Consider the following 16916-nt stretch of genomic DNA (forward strand, 5'->3'; position numbering starts at 1 on the left):
GACACACTAGCTGTGTGACCCTGGGTAAGTCACTTAACCCTCATTGCCCTGCCAAAAAAAAAAAAAGGAATTCAGAAAAATGAGTCTTTCTGACTCCAGGCCCAGTACTGTACCACCCAGCTGAATTTACTAGCTATACAAAAATCACTGAGAGGCTGACAGGAGGAAAAAAGGAAGAAAGTGGTTCTAGTATCACAATTCCCACATTATGTTGGATTCCTGAAAACCCAGTGATAACTGAATAGTTTGTAACAGCAAACCTATACCTATGTTAAAGTTTCCTTGATGATGGTGGGAAGAAAGTACACAGGAATCAATGGCAACAAAGCTAACTAATTTAACATTTTGATTATATGTTCTCTTCCACCAGCTTACTCCCAAATACACACACAGGATAAACACAGGTCCAATGTTAAATGATTATTTATTTTTCAGGTTAAAGGGTTTCAAAATACATATATACAAAATAAATACAACAAATTACATTCATAAAATTATTCTATTGTAGTATACATAAATATACAAGGCCTATAAGGGAAAAACTGTTCCATTCTCTTCAAATACCAAGAAAAACATTCAAAAAGACGCAGCACAATGAGAACCCTTGACAGAAATGGAATGCTATCAACTGCGACGGCTCATGATAGGCTCCCTAAGCATCAGGACAAAGTCTCTTCTCCAGTCCCCCCAGCTTGGAGCCTTTTCTTTTCTGGGGTGCTTCTGCAGATTTGGGGTTACTGGGTTCTGGTAGATTCTCCACCTCCTCATCCTCTTCAGCCTGAGAAACAGCACAGAAGGAATAAACAGAAGAGGAATAAGCAGAGGCAGAGCAGAGGCACTGAGGTAAACAGAGGAGAGTGGCATGACTTGGGGTGCCTTCTTCCCCTTGCTTTCCTTCACCTACTCTTGCCATGGGGGTGCCACCCAAACCCCATGCAGGCAGGCCTAACTGCAAAAGACTCTTCACCATGAGGATGCTCTCTCCCCTTACATTCTTTTCGACTTCTCCCCCAAGGGAGAGAGACCCTACTGGGGCTACCTGGAGGCTCATACCATTGGATAAGACGGAAACCACTTGGGGCAGCTAGGTGGCGCAGTGGATAAGGCACCAGCCTTGGATTCAGGAGGACCTGAGTTCAAACCCAGCCTCAGACACTTACTAGCTGTGTGACCCTGGGCAAGTCACTTAACCCCCACTGCCCTGGGGTGGGGGTGGGGGGGAGAATTTGGGGGCAGCTAGATGGCGCAGTGGATAGAGCACCGGCCCTGGAGTCAGGAGTAGCTGAGTTCAAATCCTGCCTCAGACACTTAACACTTACTAGCTGTGTGACCCTGGGCAAGTCACTTAACCCCAATTGCATCACTTTAAAAAAAAAAAAAGACAGAAACCACCATCTAAATTCCTTCCAGTGAGATGGGGGATTACCAGACTTGGGCATCTACCCCACCTCGAGGATCTTAGGACTGCAGGGCACCATCACCAGATCTACTAATGTAATTGAGGGATTCCTGAGTTTTGTCACCAGCCTGGGAGATGACTTTTCCTTTATGGAGTATCTTACTCAATCAGAAGGTAAGCTCCTTGGAAGCAGGACCGGTCTCCCTGTCTCCATCCCCAGTGCTTGACCCAGAGAAAGGGCTTTTTCCATTCACTCACTCATCCCCCAAACCCCAGCAGCCCACATTTCTGTCATCCTTTATGGTGTGCTTCCCTCACAGCAGGCTGGTGAAGGAGGGATAAAACCAGAGGCCATCATGAACTTTTATTCTGAAGGGCCCTGTAGTTCAGCAATTTGAATTTTGAGGCAGCAAAAGAATTTTGTTATTAATTAAAACCGATGGAGTGAATTTAGAGAATCCTGCTGGGGATTCACTTCTCTCTCTTTTCATAAAAGGCCTCTTGGTTAAGTTCTCAGACAGACTATTCCCACAGAAGTCATCTGTCAGGCCAGAAACAGCGCCCCTCCTCCACCTTGACTCCACTGGTCTCAGGGAAACTGGAAGACAACTCTTTACCCCACCCCAAACAAGCACCCTGGTAAGCAGAGGCAGCCTGCCCTCTAGTGTTGGCAATGCAGCGTGGCTGGTGGCTGGCAGGTACCAGCCGGGCCAAGGAAGGAGATACACACAGACACAGACACAGACACACACACAGACACACACACACACACACACACACCCTGAGTTCTAAGGCATTCTGATGATTCTGATTACATATTCCTCTTCCACCAGCTAGGGAACATAGTAGATAAAGTACTGCATTTGGAATCCTGCTTCAGACACTTAATAGCTACATGACTTTGGACAAGCTGCTCTGTGCCTTAATTTCCTCATTTGTAAAATGAGGGGTTTGGATGGCCCCTCAGGTCCCTTCCAGTTCTAAATCTATGATTTCACCAAACTTGCATTCTCAACACAGGTCCGGAGAAGAGTGAGGACTGGGTCACATACGCGTCATTGGGCCAATGGCTAATTTAATGAGTGATTCCCCTTGGTCGATAGAGGGACCCTCTCAATCCTCGCCAGGGACACCCAATGAACTAGCATTGTAGTCTTTAAGGTAAGGAACCTTTTCTCCTCTCTTACTTTGGGTGAGGGGCAAAAACAAAGAAAACGGGAGAAAAGCCAAATATTTCACAAGCACAGTTCAGACTTGTCAGATGAGATAACTTCACTGTGGACAGAAACAGGATGGGAGGCCATCCAGAACATTACCTCTCGCCTCTGACGAGCATGCTTCTCCGTCCACTCTCTGGCGTTCTTGAGGAAGGCTGGCTTGTTGTACTTAAACTCTGAGGACTAGGAGGGAAGCAAAGAAGATGATGAAGAGGAGTGTTCTGCTCTGAAATCAGGAGCCGCAGATTCGGGCTGAGCATGGGATACACCAGAGATAAGAAAGACACTTACTATGTCGGCCATGAGAGGGTCATCGGGGTTGGGTTCTGCCATGAGCAGCTGGATAGAAGTCAACACAGTGGAAATGTTCAGGGATGGCCGCCAAGCTCCCTAGATGCAGATGTGGGGGGAAAATCCCATTTATACCACGAGGAGTCTGATACGGAAGCTGGCACCGCCCATCAAACCCCACTTACTTTTGGTGGCAATTTGAGGACGTCCAGGCAGATCCTCCCTGCAGAGTCAATGTTAGGATGATAGATGGGAGTCAAAAAGCGGATCTTTGGAGGTTCAAATGGGTACCTTTGAAAGCACAGGACAAAAAGTTCAGTTCTTGCTGCTGCTACGATTCACGGTATCATTCACAGCTTTCACATCAACACCGTGCCAAAATGAGAGGCCCATGGGCTTCTTCGAGATCACGCAGTCCAACCCTCTCCATTTTACAGAGGTATTGAATCCTGGAGAGGTGGAGTGACTTCTGCCCAAATTTACACGGCTAAAAGTAGGTCTGTAGAATGAGCAGCACTCAACTCTGGCCCATAGGAATTTCTGGAAAGCACAGACTTTGGAATGGAATCGACACCTATCTTTGATCACTTCTTAGCCTCTCTAATGATGTATCATGTGGTGAATCTGGCTTCTCAGGATGTCAGCCAGGGTTTGCAAGGTCTAGCTTGTCGAGATCTAGAATAACCACTTGGATACTCAGAATCTCCCCATCTCATCCTTAATTGCAAGGACTGTGCCTACCACTGTTTACTTGAGAAGGCACTTAGAAGGCTCATCACATTGGAAGGGGGCTTGGAGATGATCTCACAGAGGAAGAAATGAGACCCAGAGAAATTATGACTTTCTGAAGCCACAGAGAGAATGAGCAGCAGGGCATTCACTTCTCCGGGCTCCCGGCTCCCAGCCAAACCTCCCACTCACTACACATCCCCACCTCCCCAAAAGGGCTCCTTACCCTGCAAGTGTGGAATCAGATTTGCACTGACCTCTCAGGAATGGAGACTTCCAGCTTGAAAATACCCTTTTCATACGGTGTGTTGGTCCCACCCAAAATCTCTTAAAAGGAAAAATAAAATCAATGGATAAAGGATGAACTGCGCTGCCACAGTGCCACTCAACACCATGGTTCTAACGTCCCAAAAGTAGAGAAACGAGGTCTGGGGAAGCAACTCTTACCCAGCCCCTTCCCACCCAATATGGTCGTGCTTTACCCACAAGTTTCTATAGGCTTACAGGATCGGATTTAAAAAGATGAAAGGCACCTCAGAGGCCACTGTGATCACGTTCATTTTACAGATTAGGAAACCAAGGCACGGAAAGGAAAAGTGATCATGTTGTTAGTAAGCGAAAGAGGATCTGAGCCTGCCTCTTCCTGACGCCAAGCTCAGTGACCCATCGCACTAAGCAGCCCCTCAATCAATTCATGCCTCAGAGCTGATGCCCAAGTGTTTTGGTTAACAAAGGGAAATAGCCAAAAGTTGCTGTTCTCGAACCTGGAAAAACAGGAGAGAATATAGCATCCTTTTTATGAAAACAAACCCCTAGGCTAAAGGAGACCAAGGCTCCTAAGGTGCGCAGGCATACTTACGAGCTCGGAAATCATCCATCTGGTTTGTGTTCTGCCAGCAGGTGATGCCCGGGGGTGGCTCTGTGGCCAACATCTGCAACTCTCGCTTTAGACGTGAGGCTCTCTGCATGGTCTTCTGAGGAAGGTAGCGCACTTGACAAGGGAAGTGTCAAGGGGGAAGCACTAAGGGGAGGGAAAAGAAGAGTCGAGAAAGGGTCAGCCATCCTTCCTGTGGCACAATTCAGCAAAAGAACTTGTGGTACCTGATTCTCCAACCCAACAAGGATTCATCAAGCGCCTGCTGCCACACCAGGTACCACGCTAAATGAAAATGCTGCCTGTCCTCAAAGAAGCTGCAGACAATTGGAGGGGAACAGTATGTACACAAATCACTAAATACCAGATGAATACACGGTGACTTCAGGGGAAGGGGATACTTCTAATAATGAGGGGAATCAGGGAGGGGTTCATGGAGGAGGAGCTAAGCCTTCATGGGAGACTGGGATGCCCAGAGGCAGGCCAGGGAAGGAGGGAATAGAGGCTGGGAAGTGGGAAACCAAATGCCACATACAGGGAACATCAAGCAGGCTAGTTTGGCTGAAAAGCAGATTATGTGGGAGGGTCTAATGTTAAAAAAAAAAATCAACCTGAAAGACAGATTGGAACTAGACGGTTAGGGACAAGCAGGAGCCACTGAAGCTTCTTAAGCAGGAGACAGTCAGGTGTGTGCTCCAAGCAGCAACGTAGAGGATGGACTGCGAAGGAAAGAAAATGGAGTCAGGAGGCTACGGTCCAGGGAGCCGATGGATGGATGGGAAAGATGTCACAGTGACAACAACAAGAACTGTCGAGGGACCAGATGGACAGAAGGCAAGAAGTGAGAGTGAGGAGCTGAGGAGGACTCCAAAGGTGTAAACGTAGGTGACTGGAAGCAGGATACAGTTTGTGGGAAAGATCACAGGTCCCATGTCGGAGATGATGCATTTGAGATGCCTAAGAGACATTCAGGTGAGGGGCCTAGCAGGCAGCTAGTAATGCTAGACTGCAACTCAGGAGAGATGAAATGCAGACATGTTTATCTATCTGGGAATCATCTGTATAGAGATGACAAGTAAATACATAGGAACTGATGGAATGACAGAGAGGGAAAAGGAGGAGAGGAGAAGGGGAGGGACAGAGGAAGAAGAAAGAAGGACCAGAATAGAGCCTTGGGGGACATTATTCCAATGTTCCTACTATTCTTCTAAAGGGGACTGAAGTTTTTTCACTTCTGCCTGAATTTCACCAGTGATTTGAAGAGAGCATCTCTTTAATCCTTCAAAGGACCTGCAATTCCATCAAATGTAGGCACCTCTTCTAAAGAGACAGATGGTAATCCCTGCATGCCCTGGTAGATGCAGAGTGGTCCTGAAGAAAGTTACAAAACTGGGCTGTTTTTATCCACTAAATCTTTATGGTATACAATCTCACCTGAATTCTCATTCAGTCATCTCAATAATCTTTTTCCTTTTTTGTGTCTCCTCTTACCCCAGCAATACTAAGGTTCCCCACTTCCAGCAGATGACCTAGCCTAGTCTACTTCTCTAAGAAGAGTTAGGCCAATGGATGGAGAAAGGAAGCCCCTTGAAAACAAAGACCCATTTTGTTTTGTCTTTGTAGTCTCACTGCCTAGCACAGTGCACTGCACATAGTAGACTGCTGAATGAATTCTTGTTGTTCAGCTGTTTCAGTCATGTCCAACTCTTTGTGACACCATTAGGGGTTTTCTTAGCAAAGATACTGGAGTGATTTGCCATTTCCTTCTCCAAAGGAATGGAATATTGAATGAATTGATGTAAGCTATGTCAGTTCCCCCGTCCGTACCTCCAACCATGCCAGACCCTGTGCCGGACACACAAACTAAAATGAAACAGTCCCTGCCCTGAAGGAGCTGGCATTCTACCTATTTTATTGTCATCTCCACCAGTTCATGAAGCTTCAGTTGTTCTGATTTGTACTTCTCAGTAGTGATATATAGCAATTTCTCATAGTTTCACTTCTCTTTCTGAGAACTGTTCATATCCTAACAACTTGGCTCTTGGTATATTTGTGTTTGTGTTAAAGTCCTACATATCTTGGATATCAGATCCTTATTAGATATTTTGTTGTGAAGTTGTTTTTCAGTTGTGTCTGACTCTCTGTGACTCCACTTGGGGTTTTCTTGGCAAAGAGACTGGAGTGATTTGCTATTTCCTTCTCCAGCTCACTTTACAGATGAGGAATTACGGCCCAGGGCCACACAGCTAGTGAATGTCTGAGGCCAGATTTGAAGGTGAGTCTTCCTGACTCCAGGACCGGCACTCTATTCACTGTGCCACCTTGCTACCCACCTTAATAGATATAGTTGATGCAAATACTTTTTCCCAAATAGCAGTTTCCTTTCTTAGCTGCACTGATTTTATTTGTGCAAAAGCTTTTTGATTTCATGTAACTGAAATGACCTACTTTATATTTTGCAATTGCTTGTATCACTTATTTGGCTACAAATTCTCCCCTTAGACAGTTGTGAAAGGAGCACAATCTTGTTCTCATAATTTAAAAAAAGTGTTGTGGGGGCGGCTAGGTGGCACAGTGGATAAAGCACCGGCCCTGGATTCAGGAGTTCCTGAGTTCAAATCCAGCCTCAGACACTTGACACTTACTGGCTGTGTGACCCTGGGCAAGTCACTTAACCCCCATTGCCCCGCAAAAAAAAAAAAAGTGTTGTGACCTTTTATATCAATGTTGAATATCCATTTGAACATACGATGGTATATAGTAAAAGGCACTGGGTTAACCCTAATTTCTGGTAAATTAGGCCTGTGATCAAGTTTTCCCAGTACTTCTTCATTTTTTAAGTGAGGCAATTGGGGTTAAGTGACTTGCCCAGGGTCACACAGCCAGCAAGTGTTAAGAGTCTGAGGCCGGATCTGAACTCAAGTACTCCTGACTCCAGGGCCGGTGCTCCATCCACTGTACCACCCAGTTGCCCCTCCCCAGTACTTTTTTTTTTTTTTTAATTTTTTTTTTTTTAAGCGGGACAATGGGGGTTAAGTGACTTGCCCAGGGTCACACAGCTAGTAAGTGTCAAGTGTCTGAGGCTGGATTTGAACTCAGGTACTCCTGAATCCAGGGCTGGTGCTTTATCCACTGCACCACCTAGCCGCCCCCCCTCCCCAGTACTTCTTAACTAAAAGGAACCCTTGGCCCAGTAATTTATATTTCTGGAATTTATTAAGGACCGGCTCTGTTTCCCACTCATTGCCTAATCCAATGGCCTTCTCCCTTCCTGACCTCTCTCCAGTGCTGACCCTTCTTCCCTCCTATCCTACTCTACCCCATCCTGTCCTCCCCACGATTCAGAGACCCCATCCCCTGCAGGTTCTCTTCAGGCCTCTGATCATTCCTTCACTGGCTTCTCACCCTCCTTACTACCCTTCAGTGGGGATGCTCATCCTCAGCCCCTTCCAGTCGCTATACTTCCTTCTTCCGCAATCTCATCTACGGCTTTGCCTACTTCCCTTCTGTTAGTGATTTCTATCCCTATCTGCCTTCCAAACTCCAGATCAGGGCTTCTTTGCCTTTCTGGGTTATGGGCTTCTGGTGCTCATAGACTTTTCAGAATAACGTTTTTAAATTCATAAAACCAAATACATGTGATTACAAAGCACTTTCATGGCTAACATTTCTCTCTTCCCACCACAAGCACATTAGCACAAGCCTCGGTCCCAGCCCCCTCAGCTCCTTCAGTAACATCCTTCCAGACCTTCCTACCTCTCATCCCCTCCCTCCAGCTCCCACTGCCACCAGGGTCATCCTTCACAGCCACAGATGTGGGCATGGCCCCCTTCACTCTGCAGCCATTCTAGCACCTCCACAACCTGGCACCACCCCACCTTTCCAACTGTATCTCATGTTACTGCTCTCTGCACGCTTAACGTGCTAGTCAAACTCGATGAGTCTCAGGTTTCTGATCCCCAGCCCGAACCCAACAAGCAATGAGCTTCCCTGCCTCTAATCCTTCGGCCTCAGACTTCTCCCTAGGCTTGGGAGGTGCTCCCTCTCCACTCTCCACACTGGACAGAACTCAACCTATCCTTTAAAGCACAACTTAAAGGTAATGTTCTGATTCACATATCCTGTCATACCTGGTGTGACAGGTGTCTTTGCTGACGTCACCCCCTACTTGACTGCAAATTCCTTGAGAAAGGAGCTGTGTCTCATCTAAATGTTAAGTATCTCCTAGAGCTCAGCACAGTGTTCTGCCCATGTAGACCTCTAACAAATGTACTGTTGTATTACCAAATTGTATTGACTTTCACTTGGGTATGACCCCTCTCAAATCCATTACTTGGTGGAATCAACCTTTTTGAACTCAGTTAGGTTAGACTTAGGATACCCATTGTCATAGGGTCCATCGTCAGACTTTGGTAGGTCCTATCAGACCAAGGCAATCTATGCTTCAAAAATGTTATTGATCACGTTATTGATTCACCAGCACAGAATCATCTACACTGGTTGTCTCCACTTCCTCATCACCCATTCACTTCTCATTCCCTCGTAATTTGACTTCTGGCTCTACCATTCAGATACATTTCCTCCCAGCTCACCAGTGATCTTTTGACTGTTAAATCCAACAGCCTTTTCTATGTCTTGATTCTCCTTGATTTTTCTGAAGCTTCTGACACTACCGATCATTTCCTCTTCTTGGATACTTAACATTTCTCTTGGCTTCCCCAACAGCGATCCCTCCTGATGATTCTCCTACCTGTTCACTCTTTTTTCCATCTCCTTTGCTGGATCAGCATCATTTCCAGAACCCTTAGCTTGGGTATTCCCTGGAGATCTATTTTGAGCTGTCATTTCTTCCCATTCTATATAAGTTCTCTTGCAAATCTCATCTGTTCCCATTGGTTCAAGTATCACCTCTATGAAGATGACTTCCAAATCTAGTATCCAGTTCCAATCCTGCCAGAGATCTCCTTCAGGACAACCCAAACTCGATGTGTCCAAACTGAACTGTCTCTTCCTCCCCCCAATCCTGCTACTTGTTGGAACTTTCCTATTTCTTTTGAAGGGACTATTATCCTCCCCAAATCTATAACCTCTGGCTCATCCTTGACATCCTCTCCCTCGCCGCCCATGTTTAATCAGTTACCAGGTCTCCTCACTTGTCCTTGTCCATCCTTCCTTGCATCCTCCTTTTCTCTGCTGGCATAGTTACCCCTGACTTGAGGCCTTCAACACCTCTTTCCTGGACAGCCTTCTAATCAGTTTTTGGCTTGTAGCCTCTATCCACCCGGCTGCCAAAATAAACTTTCTGAGGAGGTCTGACTGTATGCCACTCTCCCGTTCAAAAACCTTCCGTTCAGTTCAATGGGCATTTACTAAGTACTATATACATACATAGATACACATACACACAAACACATATGCTATTTATGGAGGATGATGGGGGTACAAGACAACGTTCCCCCCCCCCAAGTCCAGCAGTCCTTGTCACCTTGGAGTTTACATTCTACTAGAGGATTTTATACCTACATGTATACATATAATATACATATGGAGAATAAATATTAAGCAAGTTGGGGGTGGGGGAGAACATTTACAACTTGGAAGATCATACAAGAAACTAGGGATTCTGCGAGGGGAATATCCTACTCATGGCAGGGAGACAGAATGTGCAAAGACAAGGAGGTCTCAAACACAAGAAGCATCAAGTAGATCCCTTTGGCTGAAAGGTGGAGCGTGGGAGGGGTGAAAACATGAGATCAGTCTGGCAAGACAGTTTGAAATCCGATTGTGAAAGGCTTTAGATGCCAGGCAAAATAGTGTTTTATCTCTGAGGGAATAGGGAGCTATGGATACTTCTTAAACAGGAGAGTGACTAGTCAGACCTGCATTTTAAGAAGGTCTCTTTTAGGAGCTTAAAATTCGAACGCCCCTGAAGTACTTTTAATTACTGAGGAGAAAGTGCATACGGTTGGAAAATAGGAAAATTATCCTAAAACTGTAAATGCTAAGTAATATACAAATGGGGAAATAAACACAGAGACTTCACTCAGAGTGGAAGGACAAGTGGGGAGGTCACACACACAAGTGGGGAGAAAGGGAGTTTGCAAGCAAAAGGAAATAAACGCAACCAGTGCAGATTGGAGCGAATAATCCAAGAGAGACGCAAGTCTCCGAACGTTAAAAACCTATGAATTTCAAGGCCATCCCCAGCAGCCAGAGGCACGTCACTGATTGGTAGAAGCCATTGATTGACAACTGCCCCAGCCAAGAGAGATTTTCCCGAGACAATTCAAAAGGCACAGTGAATCCTACAAAGACACAGCTATAACTTTTCCCTGGGCCTACACCTCCCCGAGAGAACCCAAACTCCCCAGAAGACAGAACCAGCACTCGGGGTTGGTGAAAGCGGACGCCCAGCCTGTCCCCAGTCTCTACAGTGATCTATTCCAGGGCTCATTCTCACAAGGCACCGAGGAGTAGGAATGGTCCAGTCGTAGGGGCTCAGAAAATAATCGGTCTCACCTGAACTACCGGACTGAGATACTCGAGCTCTTCTGGGAGGAGGGGCGGGGCTCCAAGAGGGCGCCAGTTTGTAAAACCAAGAGCGCCGCCCGGATTGGTCCTCCCTAAGCCGCCCGGGGAAGGAGCGCAGCTGCCTATTGGCCTGCCATCTGCGCAGCTGCGATGCGAAATAGCACGCACAGGGAAGGCGGGGAAATCCGAGAAAGGGGCGGGGCTTCCGAAAGCGGTTACTAGGTTTTCCCGGGAGACCTTTATAGGATATGAGGGGCGGTAAAGCGCAATTGCTACCCAGGCTGCCCTTTTACTGCTGCATCCACTTCATTGGACCATCATAAAAATCCATGGCCTCGGATGTTTTTGCACAAGTGCACCCAGTATAGCTACTGAACAAAGTTCAGTATTGCAAGGATGCAAATTGTCCTCACTGCGACCTGGTTTGATGGGATTCATAATTATTAGACTATGGCCAAGGAGAGGAACTTTGTTAAAAAGAAATGGAATGGGGGCAGCTAGGTGGCGCAGTGGATAGAGCACCGGCCCTGGATTCAGGAGTACCTGAGTTCAAATGCGGCCTCAGACACTTGACACTTACTAGCTGTGTGACCCTGGGCAAGTCACTTAACCCCCATTGCTCCGCAAAAAAAAAAAAAAAAAGAAAGAAAAAAGAAATGGAATGTAAGACGTGTGTTGGAATAGCATTGTATATTAAGATATATTCATGTAAATAAATCCAGGAATCGGAGAGAACTACAGTGGAGAACATCTGGGTGAAGCTAAATGGAGGGATTAAGGGAAGTCATATTGACAAGGGAATGTAACAGCTAAGTTACATTGCTCCCTGAACGGAGCACTGGACCTGGAATCTGGAAGATATGAGTTCAAATCCTGTCTAAGACACCAGCTGTGCGACCTTGGACAAGTCACTTAACTACTTTCTGCCTCAATTTCCTCAACTGTAAAATGAGGATTAATAATAGCACCTGCCTGTAACATGAGGATGATAATAACATCTACCTCTCAGGGTTGTTGTGAGATTCAAATTAAATAATATTTATAAAGCAGTTAGCATAGTGCCTGGAACATAGTAGGCACTTGTAAATGTCCTTCAACTCAAAAATGTTTAAAAAAGTATGTTAAAAGTTGTCTTTACATGTAACTTGGGGGGAAGAATATATATATATATATATTTTTTAGTGAGGCAATTGGGGTTAAGTGACTTGCCCAGGGTCACACAGCTAGTTAAGTATTAAGTGTCTGAGGCCGGATTTGAACTCAGGTACTCCCAACTCCAGGGCCGGTGCTCTATCCTCTGCGCCATCTAGCTGCCCCAGAATATTTTTTTAAAAAAGAAAAGAGAATATAAAATTTTACTATTCCTCAGACGTGGAACAGAAAATTTATCAGGAAAAAAAATGTCCTTCCTCCCTCCTTGCTCCCCTCCCTCCCTCTCTTCCTTCCTTCCTTCCTCCTTCCCTTCCTTCCTTCCTTCCTTCCTTCTTCCCTTCCTTCCTTCCTAATATGGCTTTTGACCTCATAACTCCAGTGAAACTACTCTTTCCCAAATTACCAGTGAACTTTCTCTTTTAAAAAATTAATTTTTTCCCATTTTTTATTTGTAAATCACCCAAATTTCCCAGTGTGTCCTTCAGCCACAATTGAAAACGACTATCTTCCACACCATAGCCAAAGTGAGTTTCCTAAAGTGCAGGTTTTATGATGCTACTTCCCTACTCAGTAATGAATGGCTTCCTTTATGCCTTTAGGATCTTGTATAAGCTTCTCTATCTGGCTTTTAAAGCTCTTCACAACCTTTCCCCAACCTACCTTTTATCCTTATTTTATATTACTCCCCTCCCTAGATTCTTCAGTCCAGTCCACCTGTCCTTCTTGCTGCTAAATTTACTTTATATTTAATTATTTATACTCAATACATATTGTCATCTACATAGAAAGTAAACTCCTTGAGGGCAGACGATGTCTCATTTTTTTACTTTGTATGCTCAGTGCACATCATAGGCCTTTAATAGACTCACTCATTGATTGATAGCAGCTAGTCTTGAAAACACCTGGTGATTTTAGTGAGTCACCAGTGTGTCATGCCGGCCAAAAAGGCTAATATGATCTTAGGTAGGATTAGCAGGGACATAGAGCCCAGGACTAGGGCATTTATAGTCCTGCTCTTTTCTGTCCTATCAGGAAGGAAGGAAAGAAACATTTATTAAGCACCTACTATGGGCTAGGCACTGTGTAAAGTGCTTTACAAATAACTCATTTGATCCTCATAACCCTGTGAGGGAGGTACTATTATTATCCCCATTTTAGAGTTGAGGGAACTGAGGCAGGTAGAAGGTAAGTGACTTGCCTGGGGTCACATAGTTAATCTTTGAACTCATGTCTTTCTGACTTGAGATCTGGTGTTTATAGGTGACCTTGTGCCATACCCAACACTAGATGTTGGACCATATCTGGAATATTGTTACATTCTAGACACCATATTGATAAAGGGCCTCACAATCAGGTCATAAGACAATCAGAAGAAGGAAGTTGGGATGTTCAGTCTGGAGAAAAGAAGACTTAGGAAAGATTTCTTCTACTTGGCTCTAGAAGACAGAACTAAAAACAATAAGAAGAAGCTGAAGAAAAGCAGATTTTAGGCTTGTAAAGAAGAGAGATAGAATGGTATAATGGATAGAATGCTAGACTTGGAATCAGAAAGATGGAGGAGGCTAAAAGGGTTAACAAGGGGCAGCTAGGTGGCGTAGTGGATAGAGCACCAGCCCTGGAGTCAGGAGGACCTGAGTTCAAATCCAGACTCAGACACTTAACACTTACTGTGTGACCCTGGGCAAGTCAGTTACCCCAATTGCCTCACCAAAAACAAAAGGGGGGGTTAATAAATAACTTATCAACTGTAGCTAAAAGGGGTTAACATAACCTAAGACCTAGAATAGTAGCTAAAAAGGGTTAGCAGAGAAACTAAGACCTGAGTAACCGGAGGGTTACTATCAACCAAAAATACCAAAAGAAGCTTAGGGAAGGTAACCAGGAACCATTGACCATTAATAGCCATTAATATTCCTGGATGACAGGACACCTAGAAACTAGATCTTAAGTAAAGAAATATCATAAACACAGAGACCCTCTGACTTTGACAAGCTTAAGCAAGTCTTTATGAACATGCACAGAAAAGGCCAAATGTGTCCTTAGGTTCACCTTTCCTCTAAGGAAAAAGGTACCAGCCTCGGGGGTTGTCTTAGGACCCCAAGAATTCCAAATTAGGATAAGCCCTCCCAGGTACCTCCTTAAGGAGGAGATTAAGATAATGAGGAGATAACCTACTTTTTCTTACTATAAATATGACCATCTTTCTTCCCCCTATTTGAGATACCTTTTCTTTTCTCCTATGGAATTCTCCCTGTGGCCTCACAGTATTCTGGGTTTTTTTCGGTTTGTTTGTTTGTTTGTTTTTATTTTTGTTTTGCAGGGCAATGAGGGTTAAGTGACTTGCCCAGGGTCACACAACTAATAAGTGTCAAGTGTCTGAGGCCGAATTTGAACTCAGGTCTGCCTGTGCTTTATCCATTGCTAATCTCCCCAATCCTTAAACCTTCCCTGGATCCTTCTAGCCCACTGGCTATTGTCCTCTCTCTTTCTTCCCTTTGGGGGCTAAACTACAGGACAAAGCTGTCCACAAATTGCCCTTCCACTTTCTTTGCTCTCACTCTTTTTGAACTCTCTAAAAGCCTGGTTTCTAATCAATTCAATTGAAATTGCTCCCTCCAAAGTTATCAATGATCTCTTAATTGCCAAATCAAATGCCTTTTCTCAATTGCCATCCTTCTTGACCTCTCTACAGTTTTTGAAATTGTCAATCTCCCTCTTGATATTTCTTCTCTCCCAGTTTTATGACACTGCTGTCAGTTTTTCTGTCCACTAGCTACTGTCTCCTAACTATAGTTATCTCTTCCACAATGCAGGGCTTAGGGGCACGGCACCCATGCTATCTGGAAAATCAGCAAAAAAAAAATTTGACCCTCCCTTCATAGCGGAGAAGAAGCCTGAATTATTATGGTATTAAAAGATAAAATATGTTGATATTATATAATATTATACATATCTTCATGCATTTCTGAGTTTCTAAACATTTTCTGTATCATTTGCTGACCTTAACATGTCGTCTGCAGCTTCTGCAAAACTCCCCCAAAATTCCCATTTAATTTCTTTTTTTTAGTCTGTTTAGAATTTTATTTTCCAAGATATATGTAAAAACAAATTTTGACATCAACTTTGTGTTCCAACTTCTCTTCCTCCCTCCCTCCCTTCCCACCCCCCACACCCAAGAACTCAAACAATTCAATATGTTATATATGAGTAGTCTTGGAAAACATCCCCATATTAGTTAGGTTGTGAGTGAAAACAGTTTTTTAAAAAAGCTTCAGATTAAGGAATTTTCAAAGAAAAAAAATTTTTAATGTGTTTCAATCTGTTTTCAGATACCATCAGTTCTTTCTCTGTAGATAGGTTACAATTTTCATAAGTCCTTTGGGGTTATATTGGATCATTGCCTTGCTGAAAATAACCACATACTTCCCAGCAGATCATCTTACACTATTGCTGTTATTTTGTATACAATACATTTCTCTCTGCTTCAGTTCATGTAGGTCTTTCCAGGCTTTTCTGATAGCATCCTGTTCATCATAACTTTTATATAGTAACTTAAACTTGACAAAGAATTTTCTTCACAATAGCCCAGCAAAGTGTGTATCTTACATTTTGCCATCACAGTCAATCATAACTATTTCCCTCCATCCTATTCCCTTCCCATGATATTTACCCTATTTTCTATCTTCTTTTTCCCTATTCCTCTTCAAAAGTGTTTTACTTCTGACTGCCCCCTCCCCGCTCTGCCCTCCCTTCTTTCACCCTTCCTTGCTTATCCTCTACCCCTCCTACTTTCCTGTAGGGTTAAATAGATTACTCTTCCCATTTGGGTGTGAATGTTATTTCCTCCTTGAGCCTACTCTGATGAGATTAAGGTCTTTGAGCTAATTCTGAGTTCTAAATTTTTCTTCTTACCTCCCTTCTCAACCCTCCCTATGAAATCAAGTAATTCAATATGTCATATTTGTGCATCCCATTTAATTTCTTATGCTGACTCATGATATGTTGAAACTACAATGGGAAAAGTTGTAGTGTGGAAAGGATAACTATTTCTTTGTCTCTTTTGCTTGATCTTCATTCAGCCTGCTCACAGTGGATGCCTCCTCAAAGCTCTGTACTGGACCATCTTTTCTTCTCCTCCTATAATATTCTATTTGATAATTCCATCCGCTCCCATGGATTCAACTGTCATCTCTATATAGGTGTTTCCTAGATCTATTTATCTGGCCCTAAACTCTCTCCTGACCTCTAATCTCACATCTCCAAACTATCTATTGAACATCTCAAACTGGATATCCCATAGACATCTTAAACTCATTATCTTTTTCCTTTCATCTTTTCTTAACTTCTCTTATTAACTGACTGATAAAGTTACAGAGAGATGAATTTCATCTACATGTAAAGGAGAAAATTTTCCCTAGTTCAAGCTATCCAATAATGGAAGGGATGAGCAAAATCCAGTCATTACCAATTCTTTGTAACTCCATTTGGGATTTTCTTGGCAGAGATACTAGAGTGATTTACCATTTCCTTCTCCAGCTCATTTAAAGGTGAGAAAAAAAGGCAAAAAGGGTTAAGTGACTTGCTCAAGGTCACAGAGCTAATAGGTGTCCAATCCCAGATTTGAACTCATGACGATGAATCTTTCCAACTCCAGGTCTGGCTCTCTATCAACTGAGCCACTTAGCTGTCCAATGGAATGGGTACCTCAGAAGTAGAGACATCT

General features: G+C 44.1%; 1 protein-coding gene across 3 annotated transcripts; it reads right to left on the reverse strand.

The window, feature by feature from the left end:
* Positions 1 to 447: 447 nt before the first annotated feature.
* On the reverse strand, positions 448 to 11086 carry UBE2T (ubiquitin conjugating enzyme E2 T). Of its 3 annotated transcripts, XM_043962632.1 has the most exons (8): positions 11030 to 11079; positions 5122 to 5229; positions 4496 to 4657; positions 3894 to 3963; positions 3093 to 3198; positions 2908 to 3006; positions 2716 to 2799; positions 448 to 778 (listed from the first exon to the last, which is right to left on the reverse strand). In XM_043962632.1, exons 3-8 carry the CDS (start codon positions 4602 to 4604, stop codon positions 653 to 655), a joined length of 594 nt encoding a protein of 197 aa, XP_043818567.1. In that variant the 5' UTR covers positions 4605 to 4657; positions 5122 to 5229; positions 11030 to 11079; the 3' UTR covers positions 448 to 652. The 3 variants fall into 3 exon arrangements, with proteins under 3 accessions (XP_043818567.1, XP_043818568.1, XP_043818569.1); XM_043962633.1 differs by lacking the exon at positions 5122 to 5229 and having other exon boundaries at positions 11030 to 11086; XM_043962634.1 differs by lacking the exons at positions 5122 to 5229; positions 11030 to 11079 and having other exon boundaries at positions 3863 to 3963; positions 4496 to 4525.
* Positions 11087 to 16916: the final 5830 nt, after the last annotated feature.

Source organism: Dromiciops gliroides, chromosome 4 (genome assembly GCF_019393635.1).
Source record: "Dromiciops gliroides isolate mDroGli1 chromosome 4, mDroGli1.pri, whole genome shotgun sequence".
Classification (NCBI taxonomy): domain Eukaryota; kingdom Metazoa; phylum Chordata; class Mammalia; order Microbiotheria; family Microbiotheriidae; genus Dromiciops; species Dromiciops gliroides.

What these genes read in the sequence shown, in the direction of transcription:
- UBE2T (XM_043962633.1), bottom strand. Translation starts at nt 4,604, where the DNA reads ATGCAGAGAGCCTCACGTCTAAAGCGAGAGTTGCAGATGTTGGCCACA. An exon ending in TCCTCAAATTGCCACCAAAA is followed by an intron (nt 3,007 to 3,092) that starts GTAAGTGGGGTT and finishes ATCTGCATCTAG; the next exon opens with GGAGCTTGGCGGCCATCCCT. An exon ending in ATGCTCGTCAGAGGCGAGAG is followed by an intron (nt 779 to 2,715) that starts GTAATGTTCTGG and finishes GCTGTTTCTCAG; the next exon opens with GCTGAAGAGGATGAGGAGGT.